Source organism: Musa acuminata, chromosome BXJ3-5 (genome assembly GCF_036884655.1).
Source record: "Musa acuminata AAA Group cultivar baxijiao chromosome BXJ3-5, Cavendish_Baxijiao_AAA, whole genome shotgun sequence".
Taxonomy (NCBI): domain Eukaryota; kingdom Viridiplantae; phylum Streptophyta; class Magnoliopsida; order Zingiberales; family Musaceae; genus Musa; species Musa acuminata.
Window position 1 is genome coordinate 44299862 of NC_088353.1, and position 19062 is coordinate 44318923.

Genomic DNA, 19062 nt, shown 5'->3' on the forward strand with positions numbered 1-19062 from the left:
GGGGATGTCGGAAGATTCAACGGGTGACGTTGTTTTTGGAAATCATGATTTCCTTCCTAGGAGACATGGACTGCATGAACACGCAAGAGCAAGTGTCTTCTTTCCCCGAGTGTGCTCATCGGAATCAAATCCGACTCAGAGTTGACAGACTTACAAGTTCGTGTAACATGCGAACTATCGTCACCGGGTGAACAATCAAATCTGGCTTAGAGTTGACAGGTTTAGGAGTTCTTCTAATCTTCACCAGATGAACCTGAAGAAGTCTGATACGATTGATGAGCCAAAGATACATACAGGTCAAAGGATATGAATCTCGTGCCTCTGCTGTTTCATCTTATTGGCCTTTGCCTAATCTGAAACTTTCCATGAAGTACGCGAGTGGACTTATGCATATTTGTGGTTCAAATCTTTGGAGATGGTTTCAAGTCGACAGAAATCTTTCGTGGAACACATGAGAACATGTAATGGAGGAAATTGCAGCACGTATGAGCTGCATGCGTTTCATGTTGCAGGAACACTGAAATCAACGTCACCACGTCAGAGTAAACCGTGTGCTTATTATATACGTATCTCGTTTACGGGATTGCCAGTTTGACTTGTGGGCTCGACCTCTGCCGACCAAATTCTGTCATGTGAATCATCGATCAAATTAAATGTTTAACATATGTAATTATAATTCCTCTAACTCATGCCATCAACAGTGTCCATCGGCGTCAGCTCGTGTTCAACAATGTAACATATTAAATACAATGTATCATGCCATTTAATTATATGCCAACCCCACCAGCATTCTGCTGACCCTTTCCAGTGGATCTCCATGCCAGGAAATGCCACTGTGCGCCATAATACCATTTTCGCATTCAGAGGGGGGACGTGGTTTCCAACAATGGGAATATCGTCGCGTTCTCCTCACTCCGCGCATCCTAAGGAAGCGGTAACCTTTGCGAACGTAGCCGAAAGGGACGGAGAAGCTTTCGAGTCAGGCGGGAGGGTAACGACACTGCGATGCAATCAATTCGGGCCGCAATCGGACGGCCGAGATAATTAAAGATTGACGCCAAAGTCGCCTCTGGTTTTGCCCCCACCGAATCGCCCACAAAATATAAAGACGATCTAATAATTAAAGATATTTAAGAAAAATGTTTTTTTTTTTCTGTCGTATAAATAGTCGTCGGTCCTCAAGAAGAAGACACGTCAAAGAAGTAAAGCAGCGTAGGAAAGAGACATCTTTTCCGCTCTCCCACTCTTTCTCGACCTCGTTAGCAATGGAAACCAAGATTGGGTCGGTGGATGCGGCGGTGGAGGCCAAGGCGAACGGCGTCGTCGGCAGCCCTCCGGCGGGGCACTGCTACCCCATCGCTCCAGCGGTTCAGGCTTCGGCGCCGGAGAAGACCCTGGGCAGCCACCTGGCGCGGCGCCTCGTCCAGGTGGGCGCTCACGACGTGTTCTCCGTCCCCGGGGACTTCAACCTCACCCTCCTCGACCACCTCATCGCCGAGCCCGGCCTCCGCCTCATCGGATGCTGCAACGAGCTCAACGCGGGGTACGCCGCCGATGGCTACGCCCGCGCCCGCGGTGTCGGCGCTTGCGTCGTCACCTTCACCGTGGGAGGCCTCAGCCTGCTCAACGCCATCGCGGGGGCCTATAGCGAGAACCTCCCCGTCATCTGCATCGTCGGCGGCCCCAACTCCAACGACTTCGGGACGAACCGGATTCTCCATCACACCATCGGCCTTCCGGACTTCTCGCAGGAGCTCCGCTGCTTCCAGACCGTCACTTGCTACCAGGTAATGAACATTTGCTCTCATCTCTCCGCGAAGAACAGAGGAAAAAGGCAAAAAAAAAAAAAAAACTCCGATCTTTGGCTTCTTTTTGAGTGTAAAGTTTGAATCTTGTGGCTCTTCCGATATGTTTGGAGGACAGGCGGTGGTGAACAACCTCGAGGGCGCTCACGAGCAAATCGACACCGCCATCTCCACCGCGCTCAAGGAGAGCAAGCCCGTTTATATCAGCATCAGCTGCAACCTCCCCGCCATCCCTCACCCCACCTTCAGCCACGAGCCCGTCCCCTTCTTCCTCTCCCCCAAGTAAGCATCCTCGTTACAGCTTTCTCCTCTCTTTTCCAGATTACGATCCGCGAATCGATTGATTTCGATTCCGTTCTTCGAACTGTCAGATTGAGCAACCAGCGGGGTTTGGAGGCCGCTGTCGAGGCGACGATGGAGTTCTTGAACAAGGCGGTGAAGCCGGTGATTGTGGGAGGGCCCAACATCCGTGTGGCCAAGGCCGGAGAGGCATTCGTGGAGCTCGCCGACGCCTGCGGCTACCCCATCGCCGTTATGCCCTCCTCAAAGGGGCTCGTCCCGGAGTACCACCCCCGGTTCATCGGCACCTACTGGGGCGCTGTGAGCACGGCCTTCTGCTCCGAGATCGTGGAGTCCGCTGACGCCTACGTCTTCGTCGGCCCTATCTTCAACGACTACAGCTCCGTCGGCTACTCCCTCCTCCTCAAGAAGGAGAAGGCCATCATCGTGCAGCCGGAGCGCGTGGTGGTAGCCAACGGTCCGACCTTCGGCTGCATCCTCATGAAGGACTTCCTCCGGGCGCTCGCCAAGCGACTGAATAAGAACACCACCGCGTACGAGAACTACCGCCGCATATTCGTGCCAGACGGCCAGCCGCTGGAATGCAAGCCAAAAGAGCCGCTGCGGGTGAACGTGCTCTTCAAGCACGTCCAGAAGATGTTGTCGGGCGGCAGCGCCGTCATCGCCGAGACCGGCGACTCGTGGTTCAACTGCCAGAAACTGAAGTTGCCGGAAGGCTGCGGGTAGGGGCCGTCGACCTGCGGGTGCATGCACTTGAGAAGAAAGCGTACTGCTTTCTTTGGATCTAACTTGGCTTTTGCTCCTCAGGTACGAGTTCCAAATGCAGTACGGATCCATCGGCTGGTCCGTCGGGGCGACTCTGGGTTATGCGCAGGCCGTGAAGGGCAGCAAGCGAGTGATTGCCTTCATCGGCGACGGAAGCTTTCAGGTACCCGTTCCGATTCACGATGCGATGTGTTTGTGATGTGGCGCGTGCGTCAGTGGGGGTTGTGACGCGTTAAGCGCGCGGTGAACCGCAGGTGACAGCGCAGGACGTGTCGACGATGCTGCGCTGCGGGCAGAACAGCATCATCTTCCTCATAAACAACGGCGGGTACACCATCGAGGTGGAGATCCACGACGGGCCTTACAATGTCATCAAGAACTGGGACTACACCGGCCTGGTGGACGCCATCCACAACGGCGAGGGCAAGTGCTGGACCACGAAGGTGACCGTGCGAACTGGTACAGGCCGATGGGGTTCTGTTTGCCACCGATCTAAGCTCCGTGTTTGTGCAGGTGCGACACGAGGAGGAGCTGAAGGAGGCGATCGAGACGGCGATGGGGTCGAAGCAGGACTGCCTGTGCTTCATCGAGGTCATCGTGCACAAGGATGACACCAGCAAAGAGTTGCTGGAGTGGGGCTCCAGAGTCTGCTCTGCCAACAGCAGGGCACCAAATCCGCAGTAGAAAGTCGTCGTACTCGAGTGGCAACAATAAATCAAACAGCCCATAGTTGCCGATGTATTGATCATACAATGAAGTCGAGTTTTGGTTCATGTTCTTGCGTCCGAGACTATCGTCGATCGCCTGTGCGACTAGTCATTATAAGCAATACTGTTTTCTCAGCGAAATGGTTTCCGAGTCATGCCTGGAAAGTTGAGAGCTCGCTCTTTTCTATAGAACACACATAAAATGAACATAAATCAGTGCTTGGTTGTGATTTTTCTATAGGACACTATTCATCGTCTGTCCTCCAAATCCTAACTTAATTTGTTGGATGGGAGATAGCATCTCCTCCCACCTTGAAAGACCAAATCCAAACGTAATTTGTTGGGGGCATAACATCTCCCTCTTCCACGTTTGTATGAATTATGCTTCCGCTATCAATCTTTTTGTTACGCCACAGTATGATTTAACTTACCGAGTAAATTGCAGTGTTAAACCCATCTTACAACATTACAAATCATTCATAATACAGATTACGAAAAAAGTCATCAAGCTGGCCACCAAGTCTCATAATACAGATTACCGAGGTAGGCATGTAAGTCATGTGGTAGGTTGCGAGCACAAGTCTAGACTCACAATGTCTCGATTGGACCCATAAGTCATGTTTCGAACCTATCTAAGATGGTTTATCTATAGTGGTAATGCAGCATCGATAATAAGCTGATGGTTCATGCAGTTGGCCATACATCACAAGTGAGACTTGGAAGTCTCACATGCAAGTTGACCGTAGGACCGCGCCGCAATCGGACGGCCAATGGTACCGGCGAAGTCCAACATTTGAACCAAAACAGCATCTGGTTTCCTATAGATACTCATCGCTCCTCGAGAAGAAGAAGAAGAAGACAAGTCAAAGAAGAAGTCATCTTCGTGCCCCACGGCCAGCCGATGGAATGCAAGCCCAAGGAGCCGGTGCGGGTGAACGTGCTCTTCAAGCATGTCCGAAAGATGCTGTCCGGAAGCACCGCTGTCATCGCCGAGGCCTGCGACTCGTGGTTCAACTGCCGGAAACTGAAGTTGCCGGAAGGCTGCGGGTAGGCGCCCTCGACCTGCGGGTGCATGCACTTCACACGAACGCATACTGCTTTCTTTGGATCGTTCACCGGAGAAAGATCTAACTTGGCTTTTGCTCCTCAGATACGAGTTCCAAATGCAGTGCGGATCCATCGGCTGGTCCGTCGGGGCGACTCTGGGTTCCGCGCAGGCAGGCCGTGAAGGGCAGCAAGCGTGTGATTGCCTTCATCGGCGACGGAAGCTTTCAGGTACCCGTTCCGATTCACGATGCGATGTGTTTGTGATGTGGCGCGTGCGTCAGTGGGGGTTGTGACGCGTTAAGCGCGCGGTGAACCGCAGGTGACAGCACAGGACGTGTCGACGATGCTGCGCTGCGGGCAGAACAGCATCGTCTTCCTCATAAACAATGGCGGGCACACCATCGAGGTGGAGATCCACGACGGGCCTTACAATGTCATCAAGAACTGGGACTACACCGGCCTGGCGGACGCCATCCACGAAGGTAAACGTACAAGCTGGTACAGGCAATCAAGACGGCGATGGGGTGGAAGCGGGGCTGCCTATGCTTCATCGAGGTCATCGTGCACAAGGATGACACCAGCAAAGAGTTGCTGGAGTGGAGCTCCGGAGTCTGCTCTGCCAGCAGCAGGGCACCAAATCCGCAGCAGAAGTCGTCGCACTCGAGTGGAAACAATAAATCAAACAGCCCATAGTTGCCGATATATTTATCATGTAATTAAGTGCAAAGCACTTTCATCTCATGCCTGCCTCCGAGACCACAGCTGATCGGCAATGGTGTTTTCTCTTGATGGAAGCTTTTTGTGTTCTTTTCTTATAGGTCGACAAAAATAACATAAATCAGTGTTCGGATGCTATCTTCCTTCCTAAAGACCTCAAAACACGAACATGAATCTATATGTAATGCGAACCATGTGAGGCCCAATCTACGAGTGAAAGCTGCATGGTTGGAGCATTATGAGACCAACCGAGGGTTCTTAAATCAGCAGCCCTTCGAACCGTAAGAAACTGGAGCAGTACGAGAGAGATGCCGATCGTTTCGGAGTTCTTTAATGTTTCGAGGAGCGTCACACGCTCCGAGCGGTCAACCAAACCAATGATCGTTAACTGGAATCGTGTAAATTCGCTTTGACTCAGCAAAATCATGAGCCAACATGATGAGTTCGACGACTCCCACCCCTCATTTTGCGGTAGTCAACGTTGTCATGCTCCGACACGTCCATGACTCGCTCCGCGGCACTCCAATGATGCGACCCAAAAAAGTTCCGTGTGGTCGGATCATAACCAAGTTTCACCGAACGAAAGCATGCTCCTAAATATTATCGAAGGCACCGAATTCGACCCAAAACCATGGCTATTGTGTGGAACAAAGGAATAAGAATCTGCAGGGTCATACCGAAACAACGAAAAATAACAATGGAAAGTTTCGAGTTTTATTGACTTCCACTGGTTGTGACAACGAGTGATGACTGCAACAGACCCAACTCCCCAGCATTCCAACCCCATGCTGCCAGCCCAAGCCACACTCACAGAAGCAACAACGCCGACATTGACAGCAACAAGAAGAAGCAGAGCATCTGATTCCATCGAACAACCCAACCCCACTTGGCTCACCAACACTGCGAACGCTTGAACATTCCTGGCATATCCCTTCCACAAGAATCTCCTCCTCCATGTCGTTTACCGAATTAGCCTCGTCCGAGTCCCTTACCAGCTTCCAGTCATCACCACGCCAACCAGGAACTTCTCCGTCCGAAGCCAATTCCCTCATTCTTCCTCTGGCGCAAGCCATCACCTCGTCGTCTTCGTGATCGTAGCTACAGCTAGCATAATCGTCGTCGTCGCGGTGGTGGTGGTGGAGTTCCATAGTAGCCCACTCGAGAACGCCTCGCGGCGATGGATCGGCGATCGCAGCTTCTTCGGCCAAGAAAGGATGCCGTAGTAGCTGCTCCGCCGTCCACCGCTCGCTTGCGTTCCTCCTCAAACACTTGTCGAGAAAATCCCGGCCCATGTTCGACAGCCGAGCCGGGAATTCCGGTATCTCGTCGCCGCAGCCGACCTTGAGCAGAGCTCCAACCGCATCTTCAGTGGCCATGTTAGGCCAGGGTTGTGCTCCGGTGACCATTTCGATGACCGTGCACCCGAGCGACCACACGTCCGACGCTGGTGTCGGCAACTCCCCTCTGGCGACCTCCGGCGCCATCCACAGCGGCGTCCCGCGCACCCAGTTGGGCCCGTCTCCGACCCCGCTCGCGCCCGCGATCCTCAACGCGGCGCCGAAGTCCGCGAGCTTGGCCACGCCCCGGTCGCGGCCCAACAGGACGTTCTGGCCCTTGACGTCGCAGTGCACGACTCCGGCGACGTCGTGGAGGTAACGAAGTGCTCGCGCCACGCAGCGCGTGTAAGCGCACACTTGGAGCTCGTCCATGGAGCGACCCTTCGCCGCAGCGGAACCCGCCACCGTGCCGCCGGGCATGTACTCGACGTGCAGGTTCCGGCAGGTACCGGCACGAGGCTCCTGGCTCGTGTCGTTGCCGAGGTAGGTGACGATGTAAGGCGAGCAAAGGGACTCGAGGATTCGGATCTCGTTCTCCAAACACCTGACGGAAGCAGGAGAAGATGAACTCAGACTGACGGACTTCACGGCAGAAACGTAACCGGTGGATTCGTGCAAGGCGAGATGGACGGTGCCGAAGGAACCAGCTCCGACGGGGCTTCCCCTGACCCAGCTCCCAATGCAGCGCTCCATTTGAGGAAGGTTTGAACTCTGGAAGAGAGGGGATTCCAGTGTTGGATAACAGCACGCAGGCTGGGAGGGGCCAACTATATAAAGGATGAAGGTGGAGGCTGAGTCGACTCGGTGGGGGGATACTGGCATGGATGATGTGGATGATCGATGTCGTTTGGGTGTGGACCGTGTTGGAGAAGAGAAGGTGGGCTAAGTGGGCGGGGGATTCATGGCTTGTGGATGCAGAGCAGGAGCACACGACGCATGTTGGCCAAGTCTGGGACAGGAGGAGACGTGCACAAGTCCTCGCCGGCATACCAGTTGGTGAACACGCCTACTTTCCCTTTCTGGGAGTAGGGTTCGGTCGCAGGCCTCACATTTTGGCCTTAGTTATGTGACTCGAGTCAGCTTAGCAGGTCATGAGATTGGCGTTCATTCAATTAGGTCGCATCAAGTTCTTCCTGTGACATTATGAACGGAGGAATGGGACAAAGATCCACATAACCACAGGAAGAGCGCATGGAACGGGAAGCAGCTGCGGGCTGCCAACATGAGGAGGGCCACATGCCGGTGGAAAGCGAGACAAATAGGCAAAAACACTGCACCAGCAAAACATAGCGGCTAACCTTCGCCGAGCAGGCACCCGCTGCTTTTCTTGGTCATGAGTCGGTGCATGTCAGGGGACATAACCCGTGACGTGAGAAAGACCGGACCGGTCAATGTTGACTGACCATTAGAATCAAATCTGGCATCTCATTTCGAGGGAAGGAAAAGCATGAAAAAGACACATCACAGGAAGACACTGCCTTGATAAGTTCGGCATCTGTTCTCGACCTCGGCCAGCCCAAAACAGTAGTCCCGGTGGCATTAAAATACGTTTAGTAGGTGTTGTTCTTCTCAGGACTTCCCTCGGTCATGCAAACAGTGGATTCGTGTCGTTGTTTCCTGCACATACGCCCGACGTGTCGCCACCAGAAACCATGAACCCTTGGTTTCGTCCATGTAAACTCGTACGCGGCACGCTCTCCGTCCATCTCCCGTGGTCTTTCCGTCTCTATTTATGATGGCCACAACCTGACATAGATTCTCGTTAAAGGTGCGAGTTAGAAGGATCGATGTCGACGGAACAGGAGCGGCGCGAACTCGACGAGAGGGCGAGGAAGGGTGAGACCGTCGTCCCCGGCGGAACGGGCGGGAAGAGCCTGGAGGCGCAGGAGCACCTAGCGGAAGGTATACGTGCACGAAGGCTGATCTTGTTTTGAAGCTTCTTCGATCTGAGTCATCTTGTTGCGATGGTATAACATCGGGTCCAGGGCGTAGCCGCGGTGGGCAGACGAGGAAGGAGCAGCTGGGCACGGAAGGGTACCAGGAGATGGGGCGCAAGGGCGGGCACAGCACCGGAGTCGGAGGGGCGATGCGCGAGGGCGGCGACGTCGACGAGACCAAGTGAGGGATGGTGGATGTAGGGGTGAGGAGCAGCCGGTGGGCGTGGGTTGGGGTTTGCGTCTGTTAGTGTTGGGGTCGTCTCGTGCCACATTCGTCTCAGTATCCGACCTCTGAATGGGAACGTGTGTGGTTCTTGTGGTCTGCTTCAATGGAGTCCGTGGTTTGGTTTAATCGACTTTGTGGCGTTCGTGATCCTGTGAGACCATTTGTTGCTGTTCTTTCTTGCTGTATCACTTGTGTTCATGATGGTTTCACCCTCATTAACCTCTCTGCTTACACCCAATTTGTTTCACGCTTGAATAATGGCTGGCAGACAACGCCAGTCATTCTATATTCCGGTTGCCAAACGCTTTCGACTTTTCTTCCCTTCTCTTCGTTGGGCGATCAAGTTGATGTCGCAATAATGTATTACTTTGGGTGCTTTCAACTCGGTCTGCTGAGAGATGCGTCTGCCAAATTCCAGGCCACCAGAGATGATGAACAAGACTGGGCCAATCCCAATGGTTCAGACCACAACCTGATTGAATTCACTCAAACATTCCCACCTACATTTGATTCGAACTATATCTAATTTTCGCACATGAAAAACGAAATAAGAAATTGAAAGAAAAAAAGAGAAACAGGAAAAACATGTGTCGCTCTCGTTCTCTTGGTTCTTTACGCTGCATTCTTTTTCCACCCCCGCCGTGTGACCACATGACGTACAGCATGCGCTCACAGCGATCACGACGTGTGGGTGGCAACCATTCAAAGGCGGTCGACGTCGTGTTGCTGTCACCTAACCCAACTCAGTGGCATCCCACAAATCCCCAATCAAAACAAGGTAAAATTGTGCGGAAGATATACCAAAATCAATGTACTAGGTGAGAGACCGAAAGATTTGTGTGTGTGTGTTGGTTGGGCCATGGCCGGGAAGCGATTCGGGCGTAGAGGAACTCGTTCCAGGTGTCGGGGAGGCCCGGGAGGCACCAGTGGATGCAGTCGGCGAAGGTGGCGGGGTGGGCCTGCTGCTCCGCAGTCAGCAGCTTCCCCTGCCGGAGCGTGTGCACCGACGTGTGCGCGTCCTTGCGGAACTCCGACAGCGCCGTGATCTTGATGAACGACACCGGCAGCCGCATCGACTGGATCACGCTCTCCTCCACCGCGAACAGCCGCCAGTCCGTGCCGACCTCCAGTTGGCGCGACATGTCCATCACCGGCATCGTCTCCAGCGCGCACTTGATCCCCTCCGGGTTGTCCCAGTCCTCGCTCCTGTTGTCATCAACAAGCCATGGATTCCTCACTCATCTAAACTGACGCAATTCTTCTCTCAAAAGACTCGAGTTCAAGGCATGAAAGAAGATAACTTTGTGGTGACCACGGAAACCGGGGTTTACGCCCCCTGACAAAGTCAACTTCATATGACGACAGGTGTTTCTCGCATCAGGCCATGCGAGGAAGACAAACCTCCCCTCAATGTCGGCCGAGATGATATCAGACACCTTAACCGACTAGATTACTCCATAATTAAGGAGAGAACCACCGAGCACCGTGTGGCTCAGCACACGGATATGGACCGTGAGCGGACATCTCCTTGGCTGTTCTCACTGAAACAGCTATTGGAGGAAGAAAAGTGATGATGTGACTCTGATTAGCTGGATTCAGTGAACCGCGAAAGGAAGAGGAAGCTTCGGAGCTAACCTCATGTGGTTGGGGGACAGGCTCATGAAGAACACCATCGTCTTCTTGGGATTCACATTCCTGTGCACCCACCTCGCCCATATTCTCAGGACTCTTCTGTAAGCTGCAGCCCGTTCGATCCTACTGTACTTGGTCGATCCTCGCCTGTTGCCATGGAATTGGAAGCTCGTCATCGGACCAACATGAACGGCGCAACAATTAGCTCGAAGTCATCAGGTGGAGATTAGTACTCACAGGACTGTCATCTTGGGTGTGTTCATCCACCAGATGTAGGTGTTGAAGATCAAGTAATCCACGCCCTTCCAATGCTTCCCGTGCTTGGCGATCGAATTGGTGATGACGCGGTTCGGGACGCTGTGAATTCTGGGGTCGTCGGCGTTCGATTCCACCAGGAACGGCGCCCAGTAGAACTCCACCGTAGCATTGTAATCCTGCCATCATGCAAGAGGATCAAAGACCTCGTCTAAATGTAACCCGATCCACAAGAAATTCCGGGTGCAGATTAGTCCTGCTACCTCGACTCTGAAAACGTTGAGCGAGCCGTTCTTGGTGAGAGTCTTCTTGCCCCATGGGATGGCGGATTGGACCAAGCACACCATCGATTCCCACTGGTTCCTGTTAAGAGAGTCCCCCACGAACATGAGACGCTTCCCTCTCAGCCTCTCCAGCAGCACTCTCGCGTCGAATCTGCATGAACATCAACAGAAATCAAATCCAGAACATCAATTAGATTCAAGCAATATAAGGAATCCAAAAGTAGGACGAATTAGAACTGATACCAAGGATGGGTACATGCCTCGGCAAGCTACAGTCCCGGGGCTGCCACCGCCACTTCTGGTAGTTGTCGTCGCGGCGGCCGTTCCTCATGCACGTCACCTGCTCCGTCAGGAACTGGCACTCGTGTTCTTTGTAAAGCGGGTAGGAGACGTCGTCGTAGACCCATCGGCCTTCGAAGAGGTCGCAAGTCTCCGGCACGTTGAGGACTACGCGCTGCGGCTTCGCCTCCGACTTGTGCTGGTCGGATATGACAGACTGCTGCTCGTGCCCCTGATTCCTGGCGGACGGCAACCGGGCCACCTGCGTCACGTTGACGGTCACCGATGCCCTTGCACCCTCCCTTTCGGGTTCTTGGCGGCCCTCTTCGTCAGTTGGCGGTTGTTCTCTGGCAATCGCGTCGCTTGCTTCCCTCTGCAACACCGGTCGCTCCTCCTTCCTTTCCTCCTCCTCGGCCTCCTCCTCTGCTACCTTTGTGCTATCGAGGATAAGTCCCTCGTGTCTTGGTTTAGCTATAGCGAGCTCTTGATGGGCCAATTCCTGGGACTTGGCTCTAGAATTCCTGAGGGAGAACTCGGCGATCGAGTTGAAGTCCTCGCTGTACATCAACATGACGAGAATCAAGACAAAGAAGAGGAAAACGGACACGGGGTTCCTGCCATGCTTCCGGGCGCTGCTCAGCAGCGGGCGCTTCATAGCCGGAGTCCTCGATGAGAGAACGACCGTTCTCCGGCCAGGCGATCGCATCTCATGTGGGCCGAAGAGGAGAGGAGGCGGCAGAAGCAACAGGAATTAGGAAGAGGCGTGTTCGAGTGGTAGAGAGAAGGAAGAAAGAGGACAAAGAAGGAAAACGACGGGTTCTTTCATCGGAGTCCTTGGTCTGGTGTTGGGACGGATATTAAACTCGTGTTAAGGCCCACCGAGCTCAAGCATATGCCGCACAAAGGCGAGGAACCAGGTTCCAGCTCCGAATCGCGTGTCCACTTGCCCTGAGCTTTGAACTCTACGTTGATGGTGAGGGCTTGCCTGCGACCTCCAAGTCTTCTTCGCCAAGCTAAGTTGGCTGTAGCTGAGGGAAGAAAAGTCAAATGCCTTGTAACTCAAGGAGGCTGGCGTCGTCCTTGCCCATTTGAAGCAACCAAGCATTGATCTCCATGGCGGTAGATGGGTTGCCGCTGTCACCGTTAAATGTATACTTTCACAAGCTGCAGAAATTTTAAACCATCAAATTAAATGTATATATATATATATATATATATATATATATATATATATATAGAGAGAGAGAGAGAGAGAGAGAGAGAGAGAGAGAGTAGTCCTTTCCTTAAAAGAATACATTTAAAATCTAGGAAAGGTGAATGATTAGAAGTGATTTGGATTCAGCGTTGGCCCACTGTATGCACATGCAACACACATGGCATTCGATCGCTTAAAAGTCTATGAGTTGATATATCATTGGGTGTTATAGTTTGGATTGTTAGATCAATTGGATGATGCCATTCCAATCAACCAAATGGGTATACACCTAATTTCTTTGAATTCCATCAGTCCCATTAGAGCTGCGCTGCTCGAAGTCTATCATCTTTATTCATTCGTCCGCACACCTAATCCCACCACAGCATCAGACATGTCGAACCATACGCTATCATCCAAAACATGCGCTCACCACCTTCTCTTTCTCCTCTTTGGATCTGATGGGAAATGGTTCGTAGCAAGGAGAGAACAAACCATCGAGTTCCATGATTGATGTTGCTGCTGCTCAAAATAATTCGGCCATTGAAGCACCTCACCGAACACATGGCGAGCATGGGTTGCGCGACCACCGTCCGCCGGATTCCACGGGCACTTGATCGTGGCTGCCTTCGACGTCGGTCTCGGAATGAGAACGGGAACGCCGACTCTCATCCTCCGAGGACCAGCCCCCGTCCACCACTTGCAGCTTCGGGATTACGGAGCTCAGGCTGTGTGTTCTGATAGAATATCATTAAAATATAAAATTATATTTTTATATTTATTATATTTTTAATTTAGTTACGATTTATCTATTTGATGAAAACATATAAAAAAAGTACTCTGGTTGATTATATATAAAATATAAAAATTATTACAAATAATTTGACTCTAATATGTCATCTCTTAATAATGAAAAATTACTCAATTGTCTAATTGACGAATATAAAAAATTGACGATAGTAATTTGGGTATATAACTTATCAATATCATTTTAAAAACTATATGATAAGTTGATTAATAATGAAACATATCTAAAATGATAGAAACGATGATGGACCAACTATCACACTTTAATTCAATCAAAATTCAAAAAAAAAAGATAATTAAAATAATAAGAGCTTCAATAAAAGATCGAACAACATGTCGTATATAAACATATAGGAGACATAAAAGAACCATAATCCCTTATTATACTATCAACCTTTCAATCATGGTGGCAACTTTTATCTAGACAACTCAAAAAATAACTTAACTCAACAGTAATAAAATCCTTATTACTCATATTGGTTCCATAATACTTAACTCACACAAACATTTTTACATTTGATGATACTTTGTGTATATCTAACATCAAATCTTATCTCTATCTCTTAATTTTATAAATAAAATAATATGTATTGAGTTTTTTCTTGACTCATTTCTTGGAAAGGATCTGGCCATGAGGGCATTCTTAGTTCGAGACCAGAATAAAGATAACATCTATGAATGATCATCGGCTTCACAAATCACACAATCAATTGCTCTTAGTTCAATTAATGTTTCAATCGATGTGTGATATCATTGTCTTAGTCATTCATCATCATCCATTCATTAATAACTAATTTCTCACTACTTTCTTTCAACCTCCAAATCAAGTAGAACATAAAACTCATTATGATACTAATTTCTCATTACTTTCTTTTACATGGTCTTTTATATTATACTCCGACCACTTTCTTTTGATAATTTTAGATTTTATATTATTTTCATAGATTATTTTACTAAATGTACATAGTTATATTATCTCAAATATAAATATGATGTTCCTGGAATGTTTACCCATTTTGAAATAATGATCGAGAACTTCTTTTAGTCTATCATTAAAATAATTTACTATGATGAAGTGAATATCAAACTTTAACAACTTATCTCTTATCATATAATATACAATATCCCAAGTCACCACCACACACAATTCCACTAGTTGGATTTGTTTGATGAAAGTATCGACATATAGTTGAAACTAGTCTCATCCTCTTACACTAAGTATATATACCACTGACCTTTTGGTCAGTAACCTTTCAAACTATAGTCTACATTATCAATCATATGCTCATCCCAATCCTACAACACTAGTCACCATTTGAAAAATTATTTTATAAAATCTCAAACTTTCAAAAACCCAAAGTATTTAATTGCTTAAGTTATCCTTGGTGATAGGGTATATTTCGACATCCCCATTACCGTAGTCTCCCGCCATGTCAGAGCCGACGTGATGCTTTGGAGCTAAGGTGACGTGCTACTTCGGCACAACACCTTGAACCCATACGAGATAGCTGCACAAGGTTGTCCGAGGTGGTGTCGCATGGTACAGAGCAACTCGGGAAGCATGAAGCAACGTTACATGGTGCAAGATCGGACAGGTCGATTAGAGCATACGCAAGGCATATAAGAGCCTGATATATTGAACTTGACTCATTTTTTACTTCAGTTGGTTTCGTCAACTCCAAGTCTGACATCTTTTATTTTTATGACAACCAAAAGGAAGTATTATATATCTATTGATTTATGTGGATAACATTATCATCATAGATATTAATCTCATGAAGATTAAATAATTCTTTAAAAAATTAATAGATCGATTCTTTATTAAGGATTTAGGAACCTTAAGCTATTTTATGTAAGAAAAAGCAACATTTATATCTTTTGGATTTTTCATATCTAAAAAAAAAGTACATTCAAGATCTATCATCAAATACGAATACGTAGAATGCTAAATAAGTTGCCACTCTATTCTCTACTGTTGAATTACTCAAATTATATAATAGTAGGCCTACTATGAATTTTATATAGTGTCGATAAGTACTTGATTCTTTACTGTATTTATCTCTTGTACATCTGGACATCTCATTTGCAATCAACAAATTTATAATTTATATATTGACACTCCACTACACATTGTTTTACACTAAAATGTATACTGTGATATCTTAAAGTGACTTAATTGAAGTTTTTTTCGTGAATACTCATATTTCATCTTCATGCCTTTGTCGATACTGATTGAATAGACAATACTAATGATAGAACATCTACGTTAGTCTATATTATCTTCTTTGGAGCAAATCTAATTAGTTGGAGTTTCAAGAAATAGAATATAGTTACAAGATCCACCATTGAAATTGAACACTAAGCCATCTTCAGTACAATTGCAGAACTCAATTGACTTACCACCGTTGTAGAACACAATTGAGTCATTAATCTACTACACAAAGTTGATATTACCTTCCAATTCACTTCTATAATATACTGTGATAATATCGATTTCACTTATGTACCAATCCGGTGTTCCATTCATATATGAAACATATTATCATCTACTTCTACTTCGTTAGAGACCAAGTAATTAGACATCAACTATATATTTTTGACATCCATACTTTTGACCAACTAACAAACTCCCTCACAAAGCCTATTGCTGATAAGATATTTTAATTATATCAGTCCAAGATTAACATCCTTGGCGGAATCTCAATGTTACGGGGGGCATGATAGAAGATCATAGTAAAAATAAATATAAAATGACATCCTTGCACTTATTATATCCTTAGTCAATGTGTAATTTGAAAATTAATTATATATTTGAGTGCATGATTTAATTGAGTAATATGAGTATAGAAAATCTGTCTCTCAAAACCTATATAAATATATATTACCTCATAAATCACTAATCTTCACAATAATTTCATTAATTCATCATTCTCGAGATGTGATATACTATTTTATGGGAATTTATCCAAGAATTAATGAGTGGAACAAGTCGATAATGCAAGAATTAGAATCCAATTCAGCTCCATTACCACCATAAGATTTTAGTTAGGCTCTTACTTTCCGCGGCACGGCAAAGCAAAAGAAGCGATGGAGAAGGCTCCACTCATTCATGGAACACAATCGACGGAGTAAACGCGCGTGGAAGTCTCGTAATTGAAGGAACAGCGACTGAATCGAATGAACGCCAAGATGAGCTGATGAGATGAAGAACGAGGTGGCAACTATTCGATGTCGATGTCGATGGCTGCGCAATTAAGCAGACGAGACGACAGATGAACAAAGTGGCGTTGCCATCGAACCATGCAGTGGCTGCAAAGGCTTACTTTGGGAACTCGAATGGTGAGGATAGAATAGGATAAGGATCAACCTACACCGCACGTACGTTTGAATCCAGAGGAACAAGACGATGCCATCTCTAGTGCTACGGTTCAGTGCCTTACGAAACTGTGTGTAGATAATCTCAAGGAAATCACATCTACCTTCTTCTTCTTCTTCTTCTTCTTCATTTCAACTCCTGAAGATATTTATTTTTGAACTCCATTAGATATTCAACAATCACATATTTATTTTTGAACTCCAATACTTATTTATTTTCCCAATCCAAAATAAATAATAATAATAATAATAATAATAATAATAATAATAATAATAATAATAATAATAATAATATCATCATAAGTTCCCAACAAAAATAATGCATCATCGCTCTACCAACCGTTTTTTTATTATTATTAAGATTTGAGTTTAATATTTTTTATCATTATTAAGATTTGAGATCGGACATAGTCTTATATCGACTATCAATAGTTTAACATAATCACATGTCCTTTTAGCTTGAGTCTAACGTTAATAGTGTCGAATTGGATAGGTATGGATATATATAATAAAAAACATATTGACCTAAAAATCTTATTCCATATCTATCTTGGTTATTTATTTTATGATTAAAATAGATCAAATCTACCCTATAGCTTACGGCTATTATCTTAGCACTCTTAGATAACATAGGTCTCGACGAGGCTTCGGATTAGTAGTCAGAGAGCTTATAATTTCGAATGAATCAACTAATCATACTAATATATATATATATATATATATATATATATATATATATATATATATATATATATATATATATATATATATATATATATATATATATATATATATATATATATATATATATATATATGACCCACTTAAACAGGTCCTGTTTGAGAATAAATAAGCCCCAGTGGAATTTTCTTACCAAAAAACCAGAATAACATTTGGTTCGCATTGACCTATTAAAACCATATTTTCTACACATAGCCAATCTATCAATGGCTTTGAGATGCCAATCATGTACGTCTCAATAAAAGAATTGGAATAAGGATAAGGCAACAATGAAGATAAAATCAAGGTCAATTATTGATGAGTGCTCGAGTAAAGATCGATCTCGCCACGGCATTATTGCAAGAACACGGTGGAAATCATTCAAAACATTAATTGCTAGATCAATGACAAATGCCATCATCTTCCCAATCACCGAAAGGATGTGATCCTGACAGTCGAGGCTCACATTTCTCTCCCAATTTAAGTGGATGAGACAGATTTGTAGAAGACGAGGTGGCATTTGATCCGGTGGCCATCCATAGGTCAAATGATTAGACCATCGACTTGAGAGTTTTCCTTTACAAACAATAAAATAAATGATGAAGATGAAATTCGAGCTCAAAATCATATGATAAATTATCAAAATCTTTACGTTTCATCACCGCAGAACTACACATAATATTTCTGAAATAACGCAAGGCAAAGAGGTAGATTCCAATGCTCAAACAATGGCACGACACTGCAAGCAAAAGCTAACTGGATGAGATATGTGTATATTTAAGTCCATGCAGAACAATTGTTTGCTTACCTGACGACATGAATGTTTAGTCATTAAATCCTGTTTGCGAAATCCTATTCGACGTGATATGGAAAGGTGGATTATAGTAAAACGATGAAGGAAGAACAGTATCGTAGTCTTTTATGTATCATGGGAATTGAACGACTGAACTGCCACTAGATGAGAAAGATGGGGTTATTATCCTCACCAAAATGGATGACGGCATGGCATTTCTTTAGAAGCATAAATTATATTTCATTGATGTTTGGACACTCTAGTGATTATTGTGATTGATAGAAAAAAAAAATTAATTGTTATGATAGTGGATCGACATCTCGAGGTGGGTAAATTTATTTTGATGGTACAGTACAAACAGTGTAGTGATGCTCTTAATGTGTCGAACAAGGAAGGATGCGATTGATTTGGACACATTACAAAGGACCACCTGATGCACTTTTAGTTAAGAGCTATGTGCTAACAACTACCCTTTACATCATAAGCATTGGAATATTAAATCAAATTTTATGATGAAATAGAATTCAAGGGATTTTTAGCATCAGAATCTTGATTAAGATTCTATTACAGAGAGAGAGAAGTTAGATACTCCATCAATTTGTGTTGATAAATTCGAAATAGAATACAATATAGTATCGTTTTTAGTATCTCAAAATTTGAGGATGTCATTCTCTTTCCTGTCTCGAGGAGACCGAGAAGCCTCACCCGAGTTGTTGATTGGGATATTGTCACCCCGTCTTCATCAATCGAACGTGGCATTTTGGTGGCATGCATGCACTGTAGTTATCGATGTAATTGACGCATGGAGTTGGATCGATGAGGGCGATGGCATGGCGTTCTTGTTACGGTGGGTCGCCACAACCCGGTCGCTGTCACTGAAAAGT

At 46.5% G+C, this 19062-nt stretch overlaps 4 protein-coding genes and 1 pseudogene across 4 annotated transcripts; 3 read left to right on the forward strand and 2 right to left on the reverse strand.

Annotated features, from left to right (window-relative positions):
* The first annotated feature begins 1191 nt into the window (after window positions 1–1191).
* LOC135638047 (pyruvate decarboxylase 1-like) lies at window positions 1192–3712 on the forward strand. The gene is made up of 6 exons (XM_065151000.1): window positions 1192–1787; window positions 1924–2087; window positions 2177–2827; window positions 2913–3033; window positions 3125–3313; window positions 3384–3712. Exons 1-6 carry the CDS (start codon window positions 1266–1268, stop codon window positions 3552–3554), a joined length of 1818 nt encoding a protein of 605 aa, XP_065007072.1. The 5' UTR covers window positions 1192–1265; the 3' UTR covers window positions 3555–3712.
* Window positions 3713–3846: 134 nt separating this feature from the next.
* LOC135638048 (pyruvate decarboxylase 3-like) lies at window positions 3847–5319 on the forward strand (annotated as a pseudogene).
* Window positions 5320–6012: 693 nt separating this feature from the next.
* LOC135638461 (mitogen-activated protein kinase kinase kinase 17-like) lies at window positions 6013–7715 on the reverse strand. The gene has a single exon (XM_065151570.1). The coding sequence runs from the start codon at window positions 7498–7500 to the stop codon at window positions 6013–6015; it is 1488 nt and encodes a 495-aa protein (XP_065007642.1). The 5' UTR covers window positions 7501–7715.
* A 451-nt stretch (window positions 7716–8166) lies between these two features.
* On the forward strand, window positions 8167–9014 carry LOC135638695 (em-like protein GEA6). Its single transcript, XM_065151976.1, has 3 exons — window positions 8167–8360; window positions 8447–8580; window positions 8664–9014. The coding sequence occupies exons 2-3, from the start codon at window positions 8466–8468 to the stop codon at window positions 8798–8800; spliced, it is 252 nt and encodes an 83-aa protein (XP_065008048.1). The 5' UTR covers window positions 8167–8360; window positions 8447–8465; the 3' UTR covers window positions 8801–9014.
* A 269-nt stretch (window positions 9015–9283) lies between these two features.
* LOC135638694 (protein trichome birefringence-like 28) lies at window positions 9284–12306 on the reverse strand. The gene is made up of 5 exons (XM_065151975.1): window positions 11273–12306; window positions 10992–11163; window positions 10711–10907; window positions 10477–10620; window positions 9284–10047 (listed from the first exon to the last, which is right to left on the reverse strand). The coding sequence occupies exons 1-5, from the start codon at window positions 11995–11997 to the stop codon at window positions 9648–9650; spliced, it is 1638 nt and encodes a 545-aa protein (XP_065008047.1). The 5' UTR covers window positions 11998–12306; the 3' UTR covers window positions 9284–9647.
* Window positions 12307–19062: the final 6756 nt, after the last annotated feature.